The sequence below is a fragment of the Hemitrygon akajei genome, chromosome 13 (assembly GCF_048418815.1).
Source record: "Hemitrygon akajei chromosome 13, sHemAka1.3, whole genome shotgun sequence".
In the NCBI taxonomy this organism is placed as follows: domain Eukaryota; kingdom Metazoa; phylum Chordata; class Chondrichthyes; order Myliobatiformes; family Dasyatidae; genus Hemitrygon; species Hemitrygon akajei.
In genome coordinates, this window is record NC_133136.1 from 32,796,238 (window position 1) to 32,813,804 (window position 17,567).

Below are 17,567 nucleotides of genomic sequence, written 5' to 3' on the forward strand. Positions count from 1 at the left end.
TAAATGCACAATAAAAATAAAAATAATACAAAACATGAATAGTGAGATAATATTCCTGTATTCATGGACCATTCTGAAATCTGATGGCAGAGGAGAAGAAGCTGTTCCTAAAACACTGAATGAGGGTCTTACAGCTCCTCTACCTCATCTGTAATGGTGTAGGATCCCAGATGATGAGGGCCCTTAATGATAGATGCCACTACTGTCTTTTTAAAATGTCCTTGACGTGGGGAGGATTGTATCATGTTTCCATTGTTGAACATTATTTTCTGTTTTATCTCCATCTTTGATGTTATAAAGCAAAATAAAATGCTACTCAGTAAGTTTGGGCAGTTTCACAAGTATATTCTGCAGGTAATGAACAATGCATTTACAATTTTTTTGATGGCAGTGAGGTGAATACTGTTTCCAGTAAGAGGATTGCCTTGAAAATGAACTGTTTTGTGTCAGAGTATAAATAGTATTGAAGCGTCACCCATCCTAATAACAGTTAACTATTCCTTTACATTGCTGAATTGGAGAGAAATTAAAGGGTCAAAAGTTAAGACACCTGCTATTTGCCCTGATCTTTGAATTGAATTGAATTGACTTTTATTACTTATGTCCTTTATATGCATGAGAGGTAAAAATCTTTATGTTAAGTCTCCGTCTAAGTGAGCAATGTGCAATTTATAGTAATTTATAATAAATATTATGTACAACGGGATAGTCAATATAATATGGAAACACAGTTGCGTCATCATGAATTAAGCAGTCTAATGGCCTGGTGGAAGAAGCTGTCCCAGAGCCCGTTGGTCCTGGCTTTTATGCTGCGGTACTGTTTCCTGGATGGTAGAAGTTTGAACGGTTTGTGGTTTGGGTGACTCGGGTCCCCAATCATCCTGTCTTTACACACCTGTCTTTGTAAATGTCCTGAATAGTGGGAAGTTCACATCTACAATGCACTACAATGCTATGGGCTGTCTGTACCACTCTCTGCAGAGTCCTACAATTGAGGGAGGTACAGTTCCCATACCGTGCAGTGATGCAGCCAATCAGGATGCTCTCAATTGTGCCCCTTTAGAAAGTTCTTAGGATTTGGAAGCGCATGTCAAAGTCCTTCAACCGTCTTGGTATTATGGCTTAGATATGATGAGTTTCTAATCAATGTAGCAACCAAAGTTTTGTTGGTGGGATATATTGTCAACCTTGTGTTCCTTTATTTATCTGGCTTAAGACACTATAAGCATATATATTAATTGTAACAATGAAATTAATCAACAAACAAACACATATTTGCATTACTTTCTTACAAATACCAGGTGAGGTAAGATGTGAAACTCCCAATAACAGGTTGGACAAGTTTAGAGGAACACTTACCTACAAGGATAACAAGTATTCTTTGGACAATGAGAAAATAATACTACGTGGCTGTACACTGAGGAATACAGAGTGGTGTTACGGACTTGTTATTTTTGCAGGTAGGTATAAAGCAAGAAGATACATTGTCTTACAAAAACAATCATAAGTTTATATGATAAAATGTACATCTTTGGAACATCAATTATGCTTAGCTTCATTATTTCAGCAATTGTGTGCATCACCAGCATGATCTCTGCAGATAAATATTTATTAGACCCCAATAGAATTTAGGGTGAGTTATTTCTAAAATATTTAAGCTCTGCTCAGATTTCCTATGGAAAAATGAGAGACAGCATTGGTAATTAATTAATAATTACACATAAACAGTTTATCATTCAAAATGCTTGGAATAAAATTCATTCATACCTCCTTAATCTTTACATAAAAAGTTATAGCCTAAAAATTTAACCTTGTGGCAGACTTTAAGGCTGAAAATGCAGTGATTTGGATCCAGTGTTGGGATCTGTTAGTCTGGAGTCACAGTTAATTGCAGGAATAATAAAAATGATCATTATAGCTTTTAAAATGTGGTCCTTACTTCTGTGAACAAACATACAGAATGTTTACTTTAAGTTTCAAAAACAGGCTGCATTCTGTTTGAGTTTCCAAAGTGACAGTGTGATTGACCATTCTTCAATGTAAAGCTGTTGGCATTGGTTTCACCACGATGCGACTGATTATGGCTTGTGTAAGCGGTGTAACACGTAGCTTACTGGTAGGGTACAATGCACTTCTGGAACTGTATCTACAAATCTACCTCTGTAACCTAGCTATTTGAATTCTGCTTCTCTGAATTAAAGTTGTTATATGATTTCACCAAATTCATATGCGTTACCCTATTTCCCCTTGTCTAAGCACCTTCACACTTGAAGTGTGTGAATTCCCTGAGAGGAGCTGCCATAGAAACGTCAATAATAATAGAAGAACAGAGAGTAACGATTGGCTGCTGTGTTAAAGTATCAATTAGAATTAAAAACACATGAAGATATAATTGACAAAACTGTGCTTTGTTCCGCAAATCAAAACGATGTCTCTCTCCTGCCTGTGAGGTCAGCATATCACTTTCCCTGGGGAAAGAGTACATTTGGTTAAAACTGATGTATGTAGTATTATAGTTTGATGACAGATGACACCGCTTTCTTTGACATTATCACATTTAGAGCAGAGGTTTCAGGGGATGGGGATGAAATTGTTAGGGGAAAAGAGTTGTGAATTCTGCTCGCCTCATCAGCAGTCTGGACTAGAAGCTCCAGATCTACATCTAAAATATGAGAACGTCTCATTGTATTTCATCTAACCTTTTTATCCCTTCGGCACCATTTCCTTGATAGCTGGCAGCATTGATTGATAGAATCCGACATCCCACCCCTCTTTTCAAATTGGCACAGAGACAGCAAATAGACCTCATGGCTTGATCATGATAACAGTAGTGAGCTGGTAGGTTAATCTGATCTCTGCTTTAGCACTTTGCTCATCATTTCTGTCTGTAAGACCCGCTGATGCTTAAGAGCCAATGAATAAAGTCTACCATTTTTATGATCATACACAATTTGGCACAGTGACCCAGTTCAATCCGGACTTCTAGTGCTGTCAGGAGCTCGCTCCTTGCCTCAAAGAGTAGCAGGTATGTAGGTGAGTTAATTTGTTGCAGTAAATTATGCCCAGTCTGCAGGTGAGCAGGAGAATTTGATAGGCTGAAGTCAGTGTGGTTTCCTTAAGGAAAAAAGTGACAAATGGAATACAGTATTGGAAGTGTATGATCATGCACTTTGGTAGAAGAAATAAAATTGTATTTCTAAATGGAGACAAAATTCTAAAATCTGAGATGCAAAGGGACTTGGGAGTTAATTTGCTTGTTGAGTCAGTAGTGATGAAGGCAAATGGAATGTTAGCATTCATTTCAAGAGGACTAGAATATAAAAGCAAGGATGTAATGTTGAGGCTTTAGAAGGTACTGGTAAGGCCTCACTTCAAGTATTGTGAACAGTTTTGGACCCCTTATCTAGGAAAGGATGTGCGGACATTGGAGAGGGCTCAGAGGAGGGTCACAAGAATGTTTCTGGAAATGAAAGGGTTACCATATGAGGACCGATTGATGGCTCATTGCTTGTACTCATTGGAGTTCAGAAGAATGAGGGGGGATCTCATTGAAACCCTATCAAATGTTGAAAGTCCTCAATAGAGTGGATGTGGAGAGGATGTTTCCTAAATGGGGGAGTCTAGGACCAAATGCCACAGCCTCAGAAAAGAGTGTTGGCTATTTAGAACAGTGATAAGGAGGACATTCTTTAGCCAGAGAACTCATTGCCACAGGCTGCTGTGGAGGCCAAGTCATTTGGTATACTTAAGGCAGAGCTTGATAGGTTCTTGATTAATCAGGGCATGAAGGGGTATGGGGAGAAGGCACGAGATAGGGGCTGAGAGTGAAATAGATCAGCAATGATGAAATGACAGAGCAGACTCGATGGGCCAAATGTCTAATTCTGCTTTTATATTCTATTTATGGTATGGAAACCACACTGTGGCAGACAGGAAGGCTCTACAATGGGTGTTCAAAACCACCCAATGCGTCACAGGCAACTAGCCTTCGCACCATCAAAGGCATATATAGAGAAAGGTGCCGGAGAAGGGCCAGCAATATCATGAATGATCCCAACCACCCTGCCCATGGACTGTTTATCCCACTCCCACAGGAAGGAGGCTACATAGCATCCATGCCAGGACTGCAAGACTCATAAACAATTACTTTCCCCAAGCATTAAAGCGAATCAACACCTTCACTCACTAATTCACCCCTCTACAACCCCACCACCACTACTTTACCACTTCCTGTCAGTCTCTTTTTTGTACAGATGTTCTGGTACTTAATGTCACTTTATAGGTATATGTTACTTCATGGACATTCATATGTTATCTTAAGCATTTATGTTCATTGTGTTCTTTATCTTATTGTGTTTTTTTTTGTGCTGCATTGGATATATAGTAACAATAATTATGTCCTCCTTTACACTTGTGTACTGGAAATGACATTAAACAATCTTGTATCTTGAATGAGCAACAAGCAATAAAACAGTAACAGCAAAACAAGCCCCATTCTCTCTCATTCATTCTCTCTCTCTCTCTCTCTCTCTCCCCCCCCACTCCCTCCCTCCCTCCCCCCCCTCCCCCCCTCCCCCCCACCCAGTCAATCTTGTTTTCACTTTTGACCATTGATCAGGCTACATATCTGTGTCAGCACTATAATTGCCTAACTTCATAACTTCTTTACCTTACCTGCTGGTAAAACATTATTCCTATCAGTGTTCCGCTAGACTTGTGAATGGCCTTCCTTTTCCTTTCCAATGGTAAATTGTGGTCATTAAAACCTTTGCAGCGTTTTACCTCCCACTGATCCATCCACTGATCTCCTACATATTGATGTTCTTGCCATCAGGGGCTGCTAATTTTCCTGAGACCCTGACCAATGAATTGATTTGAGATGACCACTTCGCATCAATTTCTTTGACATTTTGCAGTTGAGGTCTACATTCCCTTGAAAGTGAGGCTTCAATCCATGTTTTCATGCAATTTTTAAATGTTTAATACTCTTTTGTGCTGTATTTTACCTTGATTTTGTGCATTCAACTTAGACTTTGGTTATGATAGAATTTATGCATTTTTTAAAAATCATATTTTCAGATCTTTTCTTGATATTTCTGGAAAATCTTTTGCACTCATGGAACATGCTGATGCAGAAAATCCTTTTTCCATGATAATCTTGATGTTGTGGGTTGAAGTACTGCAATGTACAGTATAATTTTTTTTGGGTTTGGGAATGTGGTTATATGGGAGTGCAGTTGGTGTTATCAAAAGTATAACAATTACAATCATTTCTGAAAGTTAGTTCAGCCTGGATATGCTGAATGTCCTTGCAGGTGGAATGCCATTGCCAACAGCACCAAACTAATTACTACCTCATCAATGATGAGGCTCTGAAAACTTTTAATACTGATCAGAAAGCTTCATCTTTCTGATACCTTGCAAAGAGTGTCTTTAAGTATTTTTCAAACCTGTGACGAGAGTGCCTTGTGAATTGAGATTAGAAAAACAAGGCCTAAAGCTAAAAGCTCAATTAAACAGTAACATGTTGGGGAGGTTTTTGAAGTAAGAAAGAGAAATGTAAAGGCAAAGATATTGGGAAGCAGAAAATTCTAAGGGGGTTGTTGAGAAACAGAAAATCCATTGATGAGTAACATCCAATAATAAATAGAATAATGTGGGCAAAATAGATAAAAGACACATTTAAGTCCATAGAGTCAATTTGCAGGCTTAATCCAGTTTCTGTGCTGCATTTATAAAGCCAAGGGCCTAAATGCTTTGGTTTACAGTATTACCTCCATCTAACTTATCACTTCCTATTGAAGGTCAAGACACCAAATTGATGCAGAATAGTGGATTGTCCACTTTTAAAAGAACCAATATAGATCGCCTCATGAATGTTCTGGTAATATGGGTAAGTAGATGTCCAACCAATATAGATTGAATAGTCATAGATTGGAGATATTTGGAAGAACTGCACTAGATAGTTACTCAGAACGTTAACAATTTTAATATTAGAAGAGAAACTGGATCTTGCATTATGGGAATATGAGATATTTACATGGCAACAGGCATTTTGGTTGCAGGAACTCTGCTCATGCAGTTTAATATACTATTTGATTTAATTACTTTAAATTTTTTGTAGTATGCTCTCTGAGGTGATGTGAACATTGACAACGCTGAAATTGAGTAGTATTCATAATCTTACCTGTAATGACAAACAACATATTGACTATCACATGAGGCTTATGCTGATATATTATACTGGCACACTGTAAGTGTTCAGCCTGAAAAAGTGAAAACTTGGTCATCACTCTCTGACCTTGTATGTTACTTATTCACCACCAGCAACACCCATGAGATCCCCTAGACATCAGATATCAAATAGATAAGCCATGCAAATATTCTTGCTATGAATAGAAGGTAGAAATTGAATATTATATCAAAACTTCCCCATTCCAAGACATAAATAATGAATGGGATGGAATTCACACTATTTACTTGAAAGGAAAGAACTCTAACAACTCTTGGTGCCATCTGGAACATACTTAATAAGTCACTTAATTGATGATTAATTCAGGATGGAATATTCATTACCTCTGCTGCTAGTGCACTGTAGCTGTGGTATATAAGACCCACATGATACAGAAAACATAACAAGGTTCTTTTTGACAGAACTTCAGATCTACATTGGCTATCTTTAAAAGTTCTACCACATCTTGATGCGGTTGATGCTGGACAATTGAACAGCTAACAGGAGGGTTACTGCTGCTTTCAAAATAACACTAATAATTTTGTTTTCTGTTTGCAGATCTTTGGCTTCCTTGCTATGATGTGTACAGTGCTGGCTATTGGGAATAGTATCTGGGAATTTAACAAAGGATACTATTTTCAGGTCTACTTGCCTTGGGATAAGGACATTACAAATTCTTCCTTCTCAGGATTTCTGACATTCTGGTCATATGTGATCATACTTAACACTGTTGTCCCAATTTCCTTATATGTGAGGTAGGTGTTCTTATTCCCAAGATATTTTTAACTTTTTTTGCATATGTATCTCATTCTTCTCAGATATCAATATGCTAACTCATTAGTTTCATGTTGTACATATTTCTCCTATTGTAATTAATTTTTACTCCTTCACTTTGTTTCTCTCTGGCACACTTGCATCATCTACTTTTCCACCAGCAGCTTTCTTTCTCTGCTCATTGTCTCTCCACTCTCCAACCCCACCCACTATTTTGTGTACTAGTTCAGCCAATATCTCTTTCTATCACTGATTTGATTTTTAACTTACCAGCTTTTTAGATACAATGTTCTATTTACCACTGTCTGCATTCCTACAAACTTCATCTATCACTCATAGTGCTTGTCTTCTAATGTCGATTGTTTTATTTTCTCTCATTTTTGTGTCCAATGTTGGTGCCTTCATTCACTCTCAGACCTCTTGTACCGTAATAAATTTCACCTCCCACGAAGATGTCTCAAGTAATCCTGAGTTTTCCTTCTAATTGTCAATGTTATATTCATGTTTTATTCAATGTTATACTTATGTTTATGCCACTTAGTGATCACCCCCTCCCCTCTACTCTCACACCTTTTTGGAATGTTAGGAAACTAGTTTCTGAGAGCCTGTTTTCCTGATGACCTTTCAATTCCACTGAAGAACTCCAAGAAATCTGGCACTGCCTATGGTTTCAACAACAAATGTAAATTCTCTTCTCAGAGCCCCAGAAAACAATTAGAAATTGGAGGAAACAGGATCAGAATCTAACACAGAGCTTGAGGAAGCAGAGCCTAATCTCCTGAGTTTCCCATAGTTTATATTAAGCCAGCAAAGGAAATTAATATTGAGATATAGTGTGGAATAGGCCCTTTGAGACATGCCACCCTGCAATCCCCCGAATTAACACTAGCCTAATCATGGGATAATTTACAATGACCAGTTAATCTATCAACTGTGGGAGGAAGCCGGTGCACCCGGAGGAAACCCACATGGTCACAGGGAGAATGTACAAACTCCTTACAGGCAGCGGCAGGAACTGAACCCTGGTTGCTGATACTGTAAAGTGTTGTGCGAACCACTACACTACCATACCGCCCCAGCTAATGTAACTAAGTAACTAACATTCAGAGTCAAAGAGTAATACTGCCTGGAAGCAGTTCCTTCAGCTCAACTTGTCCATGTTGGATAAGAAATGATAGGGTCTTTTAAGAGACTCCTGAATAGGTACATGGAGCTTAGAAAAATAGAGGACTATTACCCTAGGTAATTTCTAAGGTAAGGACATGTTAGCACAGCTTTGTGGGCCAAATGGCCTGTATTGTGCTGTAGGTTTTCTATGTTTCTAAGATGCACATCTGCACAAGTCCAAGTTGCCCACTGTGGCACATATCCCTTGAAAACTTTCCAACCCATATCCAAATATTTTTAGATCTAAAACTTGATACAGATTTGAATAGCTTCATGAGTTGAGATCTGTAGATACCTTGGGTTGATTTTTGGTTTGCTGCCGAAGTATTAAATGGGCATTTGGTATTAACTATCCATTATAGGTGCTTACTGGGCGATCAGTATTATTAGTGATCTCCTCTCAGTTCAAATTCTGACTAAACGTTCAGTTAAAATTTAAAGTCCCAGGAGGAAAGTTTTAATTAGACAACAAGGACTCCAGTATAACACACACAAAATGCTGGAGGAACTCAGCAGATCAGGCAGCAGCTATGGAAATGAATAAACAGTTGACATTTTGGGCTGAGATCCTCCTTCAGAACTGAGGAGGAAGGGGGGAGACGTAGAATATAAAGGTGGCGTGAGGGGGAAGAGGCTGACTAGAAGGTGATATGTGAAGCAAGGTGGGTAGGAAAGGTAAAGGGCTGGAAAATAAGGAATCTAATAGGAGAGGAGAGTGAACCATAGGAGAAAGGAAAGGAGGAAGGGACCCAGGGGGAAGTGATAGGTAGGTGAGAAGAGGTAAAAGACCAGAATGGGGAATAGAGAAAAAGGGATGTGGAGGGAATTTTTTTTACTGGGAGGAGAAATCAATATTCATACTATCAGGTTGGAGGCTACCCAGATGGAATATAAGGTGTTGCTTCTCCACTTGAGGGTGACCTCATCTTGGCACAAGAGGAGGCTCTTGTCTGACATGTCGAAACGGGAATGGGAATGAGAATTAAAAATGTTTGGCCACCAGGAAGTTCCATTTTTGGGAAATGGAGTGCAGGTGCTCAACTAAGCGGCCCCCCAATTTACCATTGTAGAGGAGGCTTCACTGGGAGCACCGGACACAACAGACAACCCCAGCAGGTTTGCAGGTGAAGTGTTACCTCACCTGGAAGGACAATTTTACTCCTTGAATGGAGGCTAATGGGCAGGTGTAGCACTTCGGCCACTTGCAGGGGTAAGTGCCGGGCGTGAGATAAGTGGGGAGGGACAAATGAACAAAGAAATCGTGGAGGGAGTGATCCCTCCAGAGCGTGGAGGAGGGGAATGTAAAGATTTGTTTAGTGGTAGGAAATCTTTGGATATGGTGGAAGCTGCAGAGGATGATGTGTTGGATGCGGAGGCTGATGGGGTGGTAGACAAGGACAAGAACTCTATCACTGTTAAGATGATGGGAAAATGAGGTGAGCATGGATGTTCAGTAAATAAAGGAGATGCGGCTGAAGGCAACATCAATAGTGGGGCCCCCCCCCACCCCCGTTCTTTGAAGAACGACATCTCTGAAGTCCTGGAATGGAAAGCCACATCCTGGAAGCAGATGCAGTGGAGGTGAACGAACTGAGAAAAGGGAATAGAATTTTTATCGGAGGTAGAGTGGGAAGAGGTATAGTCCAGATATACATGGAAATCAGTAGGTTTATAAAAGATGTTGGCTGACAGTTTGTCTCTAGAGATGGAGATAGAGAAATCAAGAAAGGGGAAGAATGTGTCAGAAATTGTCCAGTGAATATACGGGCAGGGCAGAAGTTACAGACAAAGTTGATGAAATTGATGAGGTCAGTATGGATGCATAAAGCAGCACCAATGCAGTCATCAACGCAGTGGAGGAAAAGTTGGAGAGTATTACCAGGGAAGGCTTCAAACATGGACCGTTTTACGTAGCCAACAAAGAGGCAGGCATAGCCAGGGCCTGTGCAGGTGCTCGTGCCTACCCCTTGAATTTGGAGAAAGTGGGAGGAGCTGAAGGAAAAATTGTTGAGGATGAGGACTAGTTCCACCAGACGGAGGAGGACAGTGGTCAAGGGGAATTGGGTGGTTCTCTTGTCAAGAAAGAAACAGGAAGTTTTGAGACCTCCTTGATGGGGAGTAGAAAGGTATAGACACTGAACATCCATGGTGAAAACAAGGCTGTCAGGGCCAGGAATCTGCAAGTAACTGAGAGACTGAGGGCATGAGAAGTGTCATGGATGCAGGTGGGAAGGGACAGAACTAATGTGGAAATTTGATTGGAGGTGATGATGGGCATATTTTTTGGAAGCCACAAGTCTGTTTAATGGTTTTGGAGATGAAAGGTAGGTTGAAGATGGGAATATCATTTGCAAGCGCAGTAGGATTAGCAAGTGATATGTGTGTATAAAGGACAAGTGCTGTTCAAAAATACAGCTTTGACAGCTATGATCATATTGAATGGTGAGGCTAAGTAAGGAAAACATATAGCCTACATATGCCCTATTCATTATATTAATACATTTGATAAGGTTCCACATGGTAGGCTTATTCAGAAAGTCAGAAGGCATGGGATCCAGGGAAGTTTTGCCAGGTGGATTCAGAATTACCTTGCCTGCAGAAAGCAGAGGGTCATGGTGGAGGGAGTACATTCAGAGTGGAGGGTTGTGACTAGTGGTGTCCCACAAGGATTGGTTCTGGGACCTCTACTTTTCGTGATTTTTATTAACGACCTGGATGTGGGGGTGGAAGGGTGGGTTGGCAAGTTTGCAGATGACACAAAGGTTGGTGGTGTTGTGGATAGTGTAGAGGATTGTCGAAGATTGAAGAGAGACATTGGTAGGATGCAGAAGTGGGCTGAGAAATGGCAGATGGAGTTCAACCCGGAGAAGTGTGAGGTGGTACACTTTGGAAGGACAAACTCCAAGGCAGAGTATAAAACAAATGGCAGGATACTTGGTACTGTGGAGGAGCAGAGGAATCTGGGGGTATACGTGCACAGATCCCTGAAAGTTGCCTCACAGGTAGATAGGGTAGATAGGGTAGTTAAGAAAGCTTTTGGGGTGTTAGCTTTCATAAGTCAAGGGATAGAGTTTAAGAGTCGCGAGATGATGATGTAGCTCTATAAAACTCTAGTTAGGCCACACTTGGAGTACTGTGTCCTGTTCTGGTCACCTCACTATAGGAAGGATGTGGAAGCATTGGAAAGGGTACAGAGGAGATTTACCAGGATGCTGCCTGGTTTAGAGAGTATGGATTATGATCAGAGATTAAGGGACCTGGGGCTTTACTCTTTGGAGAGAAGGAGGATGAGAGGAGGCATGATAGAGGTATACAAGATATTAAGAGGAATAGATAGAGTGGACAGCCAGCACCTCTTTCCCAGGGCAGCACTGCTCAATACAAGAGGATATGGCTTTAAGGTAAGGGGTAGGAAGTTCAAGGGGGATATTAAAGGAAGGTTTTTCACTCAGAGAGTGGTTGGTGCGTGGAATGCACTGCCTGAGTCAGTGGTGGAAGCAGATACACTAGTGAAATTTAAAAGACTACTAGACAGCTATTAGGAGGAATTTAAGGTGGGAGGTTATATGGGAGGCAGGGTTTAAGTGTCGGCACAACATTGTGGGCCGAAGGGCCTGTACCGTGCTGTTCTATTCTATGTCCTATGTATGTTCTATGTAATACATTAAGACATAGGATCAGAACTAGACTGTTGGCCCATCAAGTCTGTTCTGCCATTCCACCATGGCTGATTCATTATCCCTCTCAACCCCATTCTCCTGCCCTCTCTGCATAACCTTAATCTGCTTACTAAACAAGAACCTACCAACATTCATTGTAATTATACCCAATGACTTGGCCTTCACAGCCGTCTGTTTATATTCTCACTATAGGCAAAGCACATATAGGTTGGTTCATGACTTCATCTTGGTTTCAATTTCATTTATGAAATCTCATGTAATGTTTTAAGTGATATAAGGTGAGGTTCACATAAATAGTACCTATATTATATGTGATGACCTTAAAAATTCAACTAGAACAATTCAACAACATTTACTTAACTTGTAATTCATCAATACTCACAACTTACTTCTAGTGAGTCTCATATTGAAAGTCTCACGAGTAATGCCTAGAACTTCAGTTACATAAGACTACTCACAGTATTACATAATTGAACAACACACACAAACTTCTGGAGGAACTCAGCAGGTGAGGGAGCACCTATGGAGGGAAATAAACAGTCGATGAATTCGTTTTGCCATGGTAAAATGAGACAATGATCACTCCCAGATAATCTCACAACATTACAAAAAGGATTTCAATGCTATGATCTTGAAATTATGGTCTGCATCCTCAAAGGTAAACGATGAGGACATACAAGTAGTACTAAGCTAAGGACAATGTTCAGCTCTAGGTAGCCATTAATCAAATCCAGTATGTGTCCGCAGTTTCTCAGCAGTTTGGTCCGGCCTGCCATCAAACATATCTTTCCCTCCTCCCACTCTCCGCTTTCCGCAGCAACCGCTTTCTCCATGATTCCCTCGTCAGTTTGCCCCTTCCCACTAATGTCCCTCCTGTACCTTTCCCTGAGAGTGGCCAAAGTGCTACACCTGCCCATCTCACCTACATTGGTGAGACCCGTCATAAATTAGGGGAAACGCTTCATTGAGCACCTCCACACCATCTGCCAAAAGTGCAACTTGCCAGAGGCCAAACATTTTAATTCCAATTCCCATTCCCTTTCTGACATGTCAGTTCTCTTGTGTCATGATGATGCCACCCCCAGGTTTCAGGAGCAATATTCTGTCTGAATAGTCTTCAAACCGATGGCATGAATATCAATTTCTCCTTCCGGTAAAAAAAATTTCCCTACCCCTTCCCTCTTCTATTCCCCACTCTTACCTCTTCTCACCTGCCTATCACCTCCTCCTGGGTCCCTTTGGCCTATGGTCTACTCCCCTTTCCTATCAGATTCCTCCTTTCCAGCCCTTCACCTTCCCTACCCACCTGGCTTCACCTATCACCTTCTAGCAAGCCTCCTTCTCCTCTCCTCCTTTTTATTTTGTCTTCTTCCCCCTTCCTTTCCAGTCCTGAAGAAGGATCGTGGCCTGAAGTTTTATAGATGCTGCTTAACCTGCTGAGTTCCTCCAGTAGTTTGTGTGTGTTGCTTTGGATATATATGTATTGGGAACAAAGTTAAATCCAGAAATGGGACAAGGGCTTTTCTTATTGTGGAGTGGTATTTTACATATTGGAATTGATTGATTGATTGATTGAGACACAGCACCAAATAGGCCCTTCTGGCCCTCAAGCCGCACTACCCAAAAACCCCTGATTTAACCCTTGCCTAATCACTAGACAACTTACAATGACCTACACAAAATGCTGGTAGAACACAGCAGGCTAGGCAGCATTTATAGGGAGAAGTGCTGTCGACGTTTCGGGCTGAGACCCTTCATCAGGACTAACCGAAAGGAAAGATAGTAAGAGATTTGAAAGTAGTGGGGGGAGGGGGAAATGCGAAATGATAGGAGAAGACCAGAGGGGGTGGGATGAAGCTAAGAGCTGGAAAGGTGATTGGCAAAAGTGATACAGAGCTGGAGAAGGGAAAGGATCATGGGATGGGAGGCCTCAGGAGAAAGAAGGGGGGGGGGGGAGCACCAGAGGGAGATGGAGAACAGGCAAACAACTAAATATGTCAGGGATGGGGTAAGAAGGGGAGGAGGGGCATTAACGGAAGTTAGAGAAGTCAATGTTCATGCCATCAGGTTGGAGGCTACCCAGCCGATATATAAGGTGTTGCTCCTCCAACCTGAGTTTGGATTCATTTTGACAATAGAGGAGGCCATGGATAGACATATCAGAATGGGAATGGGACGTGGAATTAAAATGTGTGGCCATTGGGAGATCCTGCTTTTTCTGGCGGACCAAGCGTAGGTGTTCTGCGAAACAGTCTCCCAGTCTGCGTCAGGTCTCACCAATATATAAAAGGCCACACCGGGAGCACCGGACACAGTGTACCACACCAGCCGACTCATAGGTGAAGTGTCGCTTCACCTGGAAGGACTGTCTGGGGCCCTGAATGGTGGTCCTTCCCTCTCCAGTGCTGTGCAATCCCCTCTCCCTCAGATCCCATTATCAGCTCCTGGGCCCTCAGAGGCTCCATCTTCCTCTCACCCCAACCCTTCCCTCTCCAGTGACACTACCAGCCTCTCTCCCCCCTCTGATCCCATCTCTCATCCGTGCCGGGTCTTTACCATTCCCTCCGACCTTCAACTCTCTGAGGCAGAGTGCTCTGTCCTCATTAAGGGCCTCACCTTTGTCCCCTTTCACCCACACCTCAGCGAGTTCTGCGTACGCCATGACGCTGAACTCTTCTTCCGCCGGCTCTGTCTCCGAGCTTACTTCTTTGACAAGGACTCTCCTACACCCACCGATGACCCCTTCTCCCGTCTTCAACCCTCCTCCTCTTCATGGACACCCCGCTCTGGTCTTCTACCTGCTCTGGATCTCTTTATTGCTGATTGCTGACGGGACATCAACCGTCTTGACTTCACCACACCCTGTTCCAATTCCAACTTCACTCCTTCCGAACGCTCTGCTCTCCGCTCCCTCCGCATCAATCCCAACCTCACTATAAAACCCGCTGATAAGGGGGGAGCTGTTGTTGTTTGGCGTACTGACCTCTACCTGGCCGAGGCACAGCGACAACTCTCTGATACCTCCTCTTATTTACCCCTTGATCATGATCCCACTAAGGAGCACCAGGCCATTGTCTCCAATACCATCACCAACCTTATCAGCTCTGGGGATCTTCCATCCACTGCCACCAACCTCATAGTTCCCACACCCCGCACTTCCCGTTTCTACCTCCTACCCAAGATCCACAAACCTGCCTGTCCAGGTAGACCCACTGTCTCAGCTTGCTACTGCCCCACCGAACTCGTTTCTGCATACCTCGACACTGTCTTATCCCCCCTTGTTCAATCTCTTCCCACCTATGTTCGTGACACTTCTCATGCTTTGAATTTTTTCAATGATTTTAAGTTCCCTGGCCCCCTCCGTCTTATTTTCACCATGGACGTCCAGTCCCTATATACCTCCGTCCCCCACCGAGATGGTCTCGAAGCTCTTCGTTTTTTTTTTGGATTCCAGACCTAACCAAATCCCCTCTACCACCACTCTCCTCCGTCTAGCGGAATTAGTTCTTACTCTCAATAATTTCTCCTTTGGCTCCTCCCACTTCCTCCAAACCAAGGGTGTAGCCATGGGTACCCGCATGGGTCCCAGTTATGCCTGCCTTTGTGTTGGCTTTGTGGAACAGTCCATGTTCCAAGTCTATACCGGTATCCGTCCCCCTCTTTTCCTTCGCTACATCAACGACTGCATTGGCGCTGCCTCTTGCACGCATGCTGAGCTCGTTGTCTTCATTAACTTTGCCTCCAGCTTTCACCCTGCCCTCAAATTTACCTGGTCCATTTCCGACACCTCCCTCCCCTTTCTTGATCTTTCTGTCCCCATCTCTGGAGACGACCTATCTACTGATATCTACTATAAGCCTACAGACTCTCACAGCTACCTGGACTATTCCTCTTCCCACTCTGTCTCTTGCAAAAAGGCTATCCGCTTCTCACAATTCCTCCGTCTCCGCCACATCTGCTCTCAGGATGAGGCTTTTCATTCCAGGATGAAGGAGATGTCTTCCTTTTTTAAACAAAGGGGCTTCCCTTCTTCCACCATCAACTCTGCTCTCAAACGCATCTCTCCCATTTCCCGCACATCTGCCCTCACCCCATCCACCCGCCACCCTACTCGGGATAGGGTTCCCCTTGTCCTTACCTACCACCCCACCAGCCTCCAGGTCCAACATATAATTCTCCGTAACTTCTGTCACCTCCAACGGGATCCCACTACCAAACACATTTTTCCCTCCCCCACCTTCTGCTTTCTGCAGGGATCGCTCCCTATGCGATTCCCTTGTCCACTTGTCCCTCCCATCCCTTCCCACCGATCTCCCTCCTGGCACTTATCCTTGTAAACGGAACAAGTGCTACACCTGCCCTTACACTTCCTCCCTCACCACCATTCAGGGCCCCAGACAGTCCTTCCAGGTGAGGCGACACTTCACCTGTGAGTCGGCTGGTGTGGTATACTGTGTCCGGTGCTCCTGGTGTGGCCTTTTATATATTGGTGAGACCCGACGCAGACTGGGAGACTGTTTCGCTGAACACCTACGCTTGGTCCACCAGAGAAAGCAGGATCTCCCGGTGGCCACACATTTCAATTCCACGTCCCATTCCCATTCTGATATGTCTATCCATGGCCTCCTCTACTGTCAAAATGAATCCAAACTCAGGTTGGAGGAGCAACACCTTATATACCGGCTGGGTAGCCTCCAACCTGATTGCATGAACATTGACTTCTCTAACTTCCATTAATGCCCCTCCTCCCCTTCTTACCCCATCCCTGATATATTTAGTTGTTTGCCTGTTCTCCATCTTTCTCTGGTGCTCCCCCCCCGCTCCTTTCTTTCTCCTGAGGCCTCCTGTCCCATGATCCTTTCCCTTCTCCAGCTCTGTATCACTTTTGCCAATCACCTTTCCAGCTCTTAGCTTCATCCCACCCCCTCTGGTCTTCTCCTATCATTTTGCATTTCCCCCTCCCCCCATTACTTTCAAATCTCTTACTATCTTTCCTTTTGGTTAGTCCTGACGAAGGGTCTCGGCCCAAAACGTCGACAGTGCTTCTCCCTATAGATGCTGCCTAGCCTGCTGTGTTCTACCAGCATTTTGTGTGTGTTGTTGTTTGAATTTCCAGCTTCTGCAGATTTCCTTGTGTTTGCTCTTACAATGACCTATTAACCTATGAAACCGGAACACCTGGAGGAAACCCATGTGGTCACAGGTAGAACGTACAAACTCCTTACAGACGGGCAGGAATTGAACTCGGTTCACTGGTACTGTAAAGCATTGTGCTAATCACCACAGTACCGTATATATCAAGAGTAACCTGAAAGAAATCTATAAAATTATGAGATGCAAAGATAGATTACATAGTTGGAGTCTTTTTCCAAGAGTCTAAATTTCTCGTAGTAGAGTACTTGCATGTAAGACGAGAGGGAGAACATTGAAAGGAGATGTGCAGAGCAAGTCTCTCAGACAGAGAGAGGTTTTGGTGTCTGGAATGAACAGCCAGGTGGACATTGAAAAGATAGATGCATTTAAGACGCTCTTAGACAGGCACACAAATATGCAGAAAACAGGAATATGGAGCATGAAGGGATTAGCTCAGTTTGTTTGGCACAACATCATGGGCCAATGAGATTGTTTTACGTTGAACAGATCTATGTTCGATGTCCTATGCTTCACTTTTCTGTGTTTTTTGACTCCCTGAACTGTGTTCATCATTCGGTAAA

The 17,567-nt window shown here is 42.8% G+C and overlaps 1 protein-coding gene across 1 annotated transcript in view; it reads left to right on the top strand.

Annotated features, from left to right (window-relative positions):
* Positions 1–17,567, top strand: part of atp8b5b (ATPase phospholipid transporting 8B5b) — a 145,105-nt gene that overhangs the window by 61,306 nt on the left and 66,232 nt on the right. Inside the window, exons 10-12 of the mRNA XM_073064367.1 lie at positions 1,302–1,460; positions 5,805–5,893; positions 6,791–6,987. Coding sequence (XP_072920468.1) covers positions 1,302–1,460; positions 5,805–5,893; positions 6,791–6,987 — 445 coding nt within the window. The remainder of the gene's footprint in view (positions 1–1,301; positions 1,461–5,804; positions 5,894–6,790; positions 6,988–17,567) is intronic.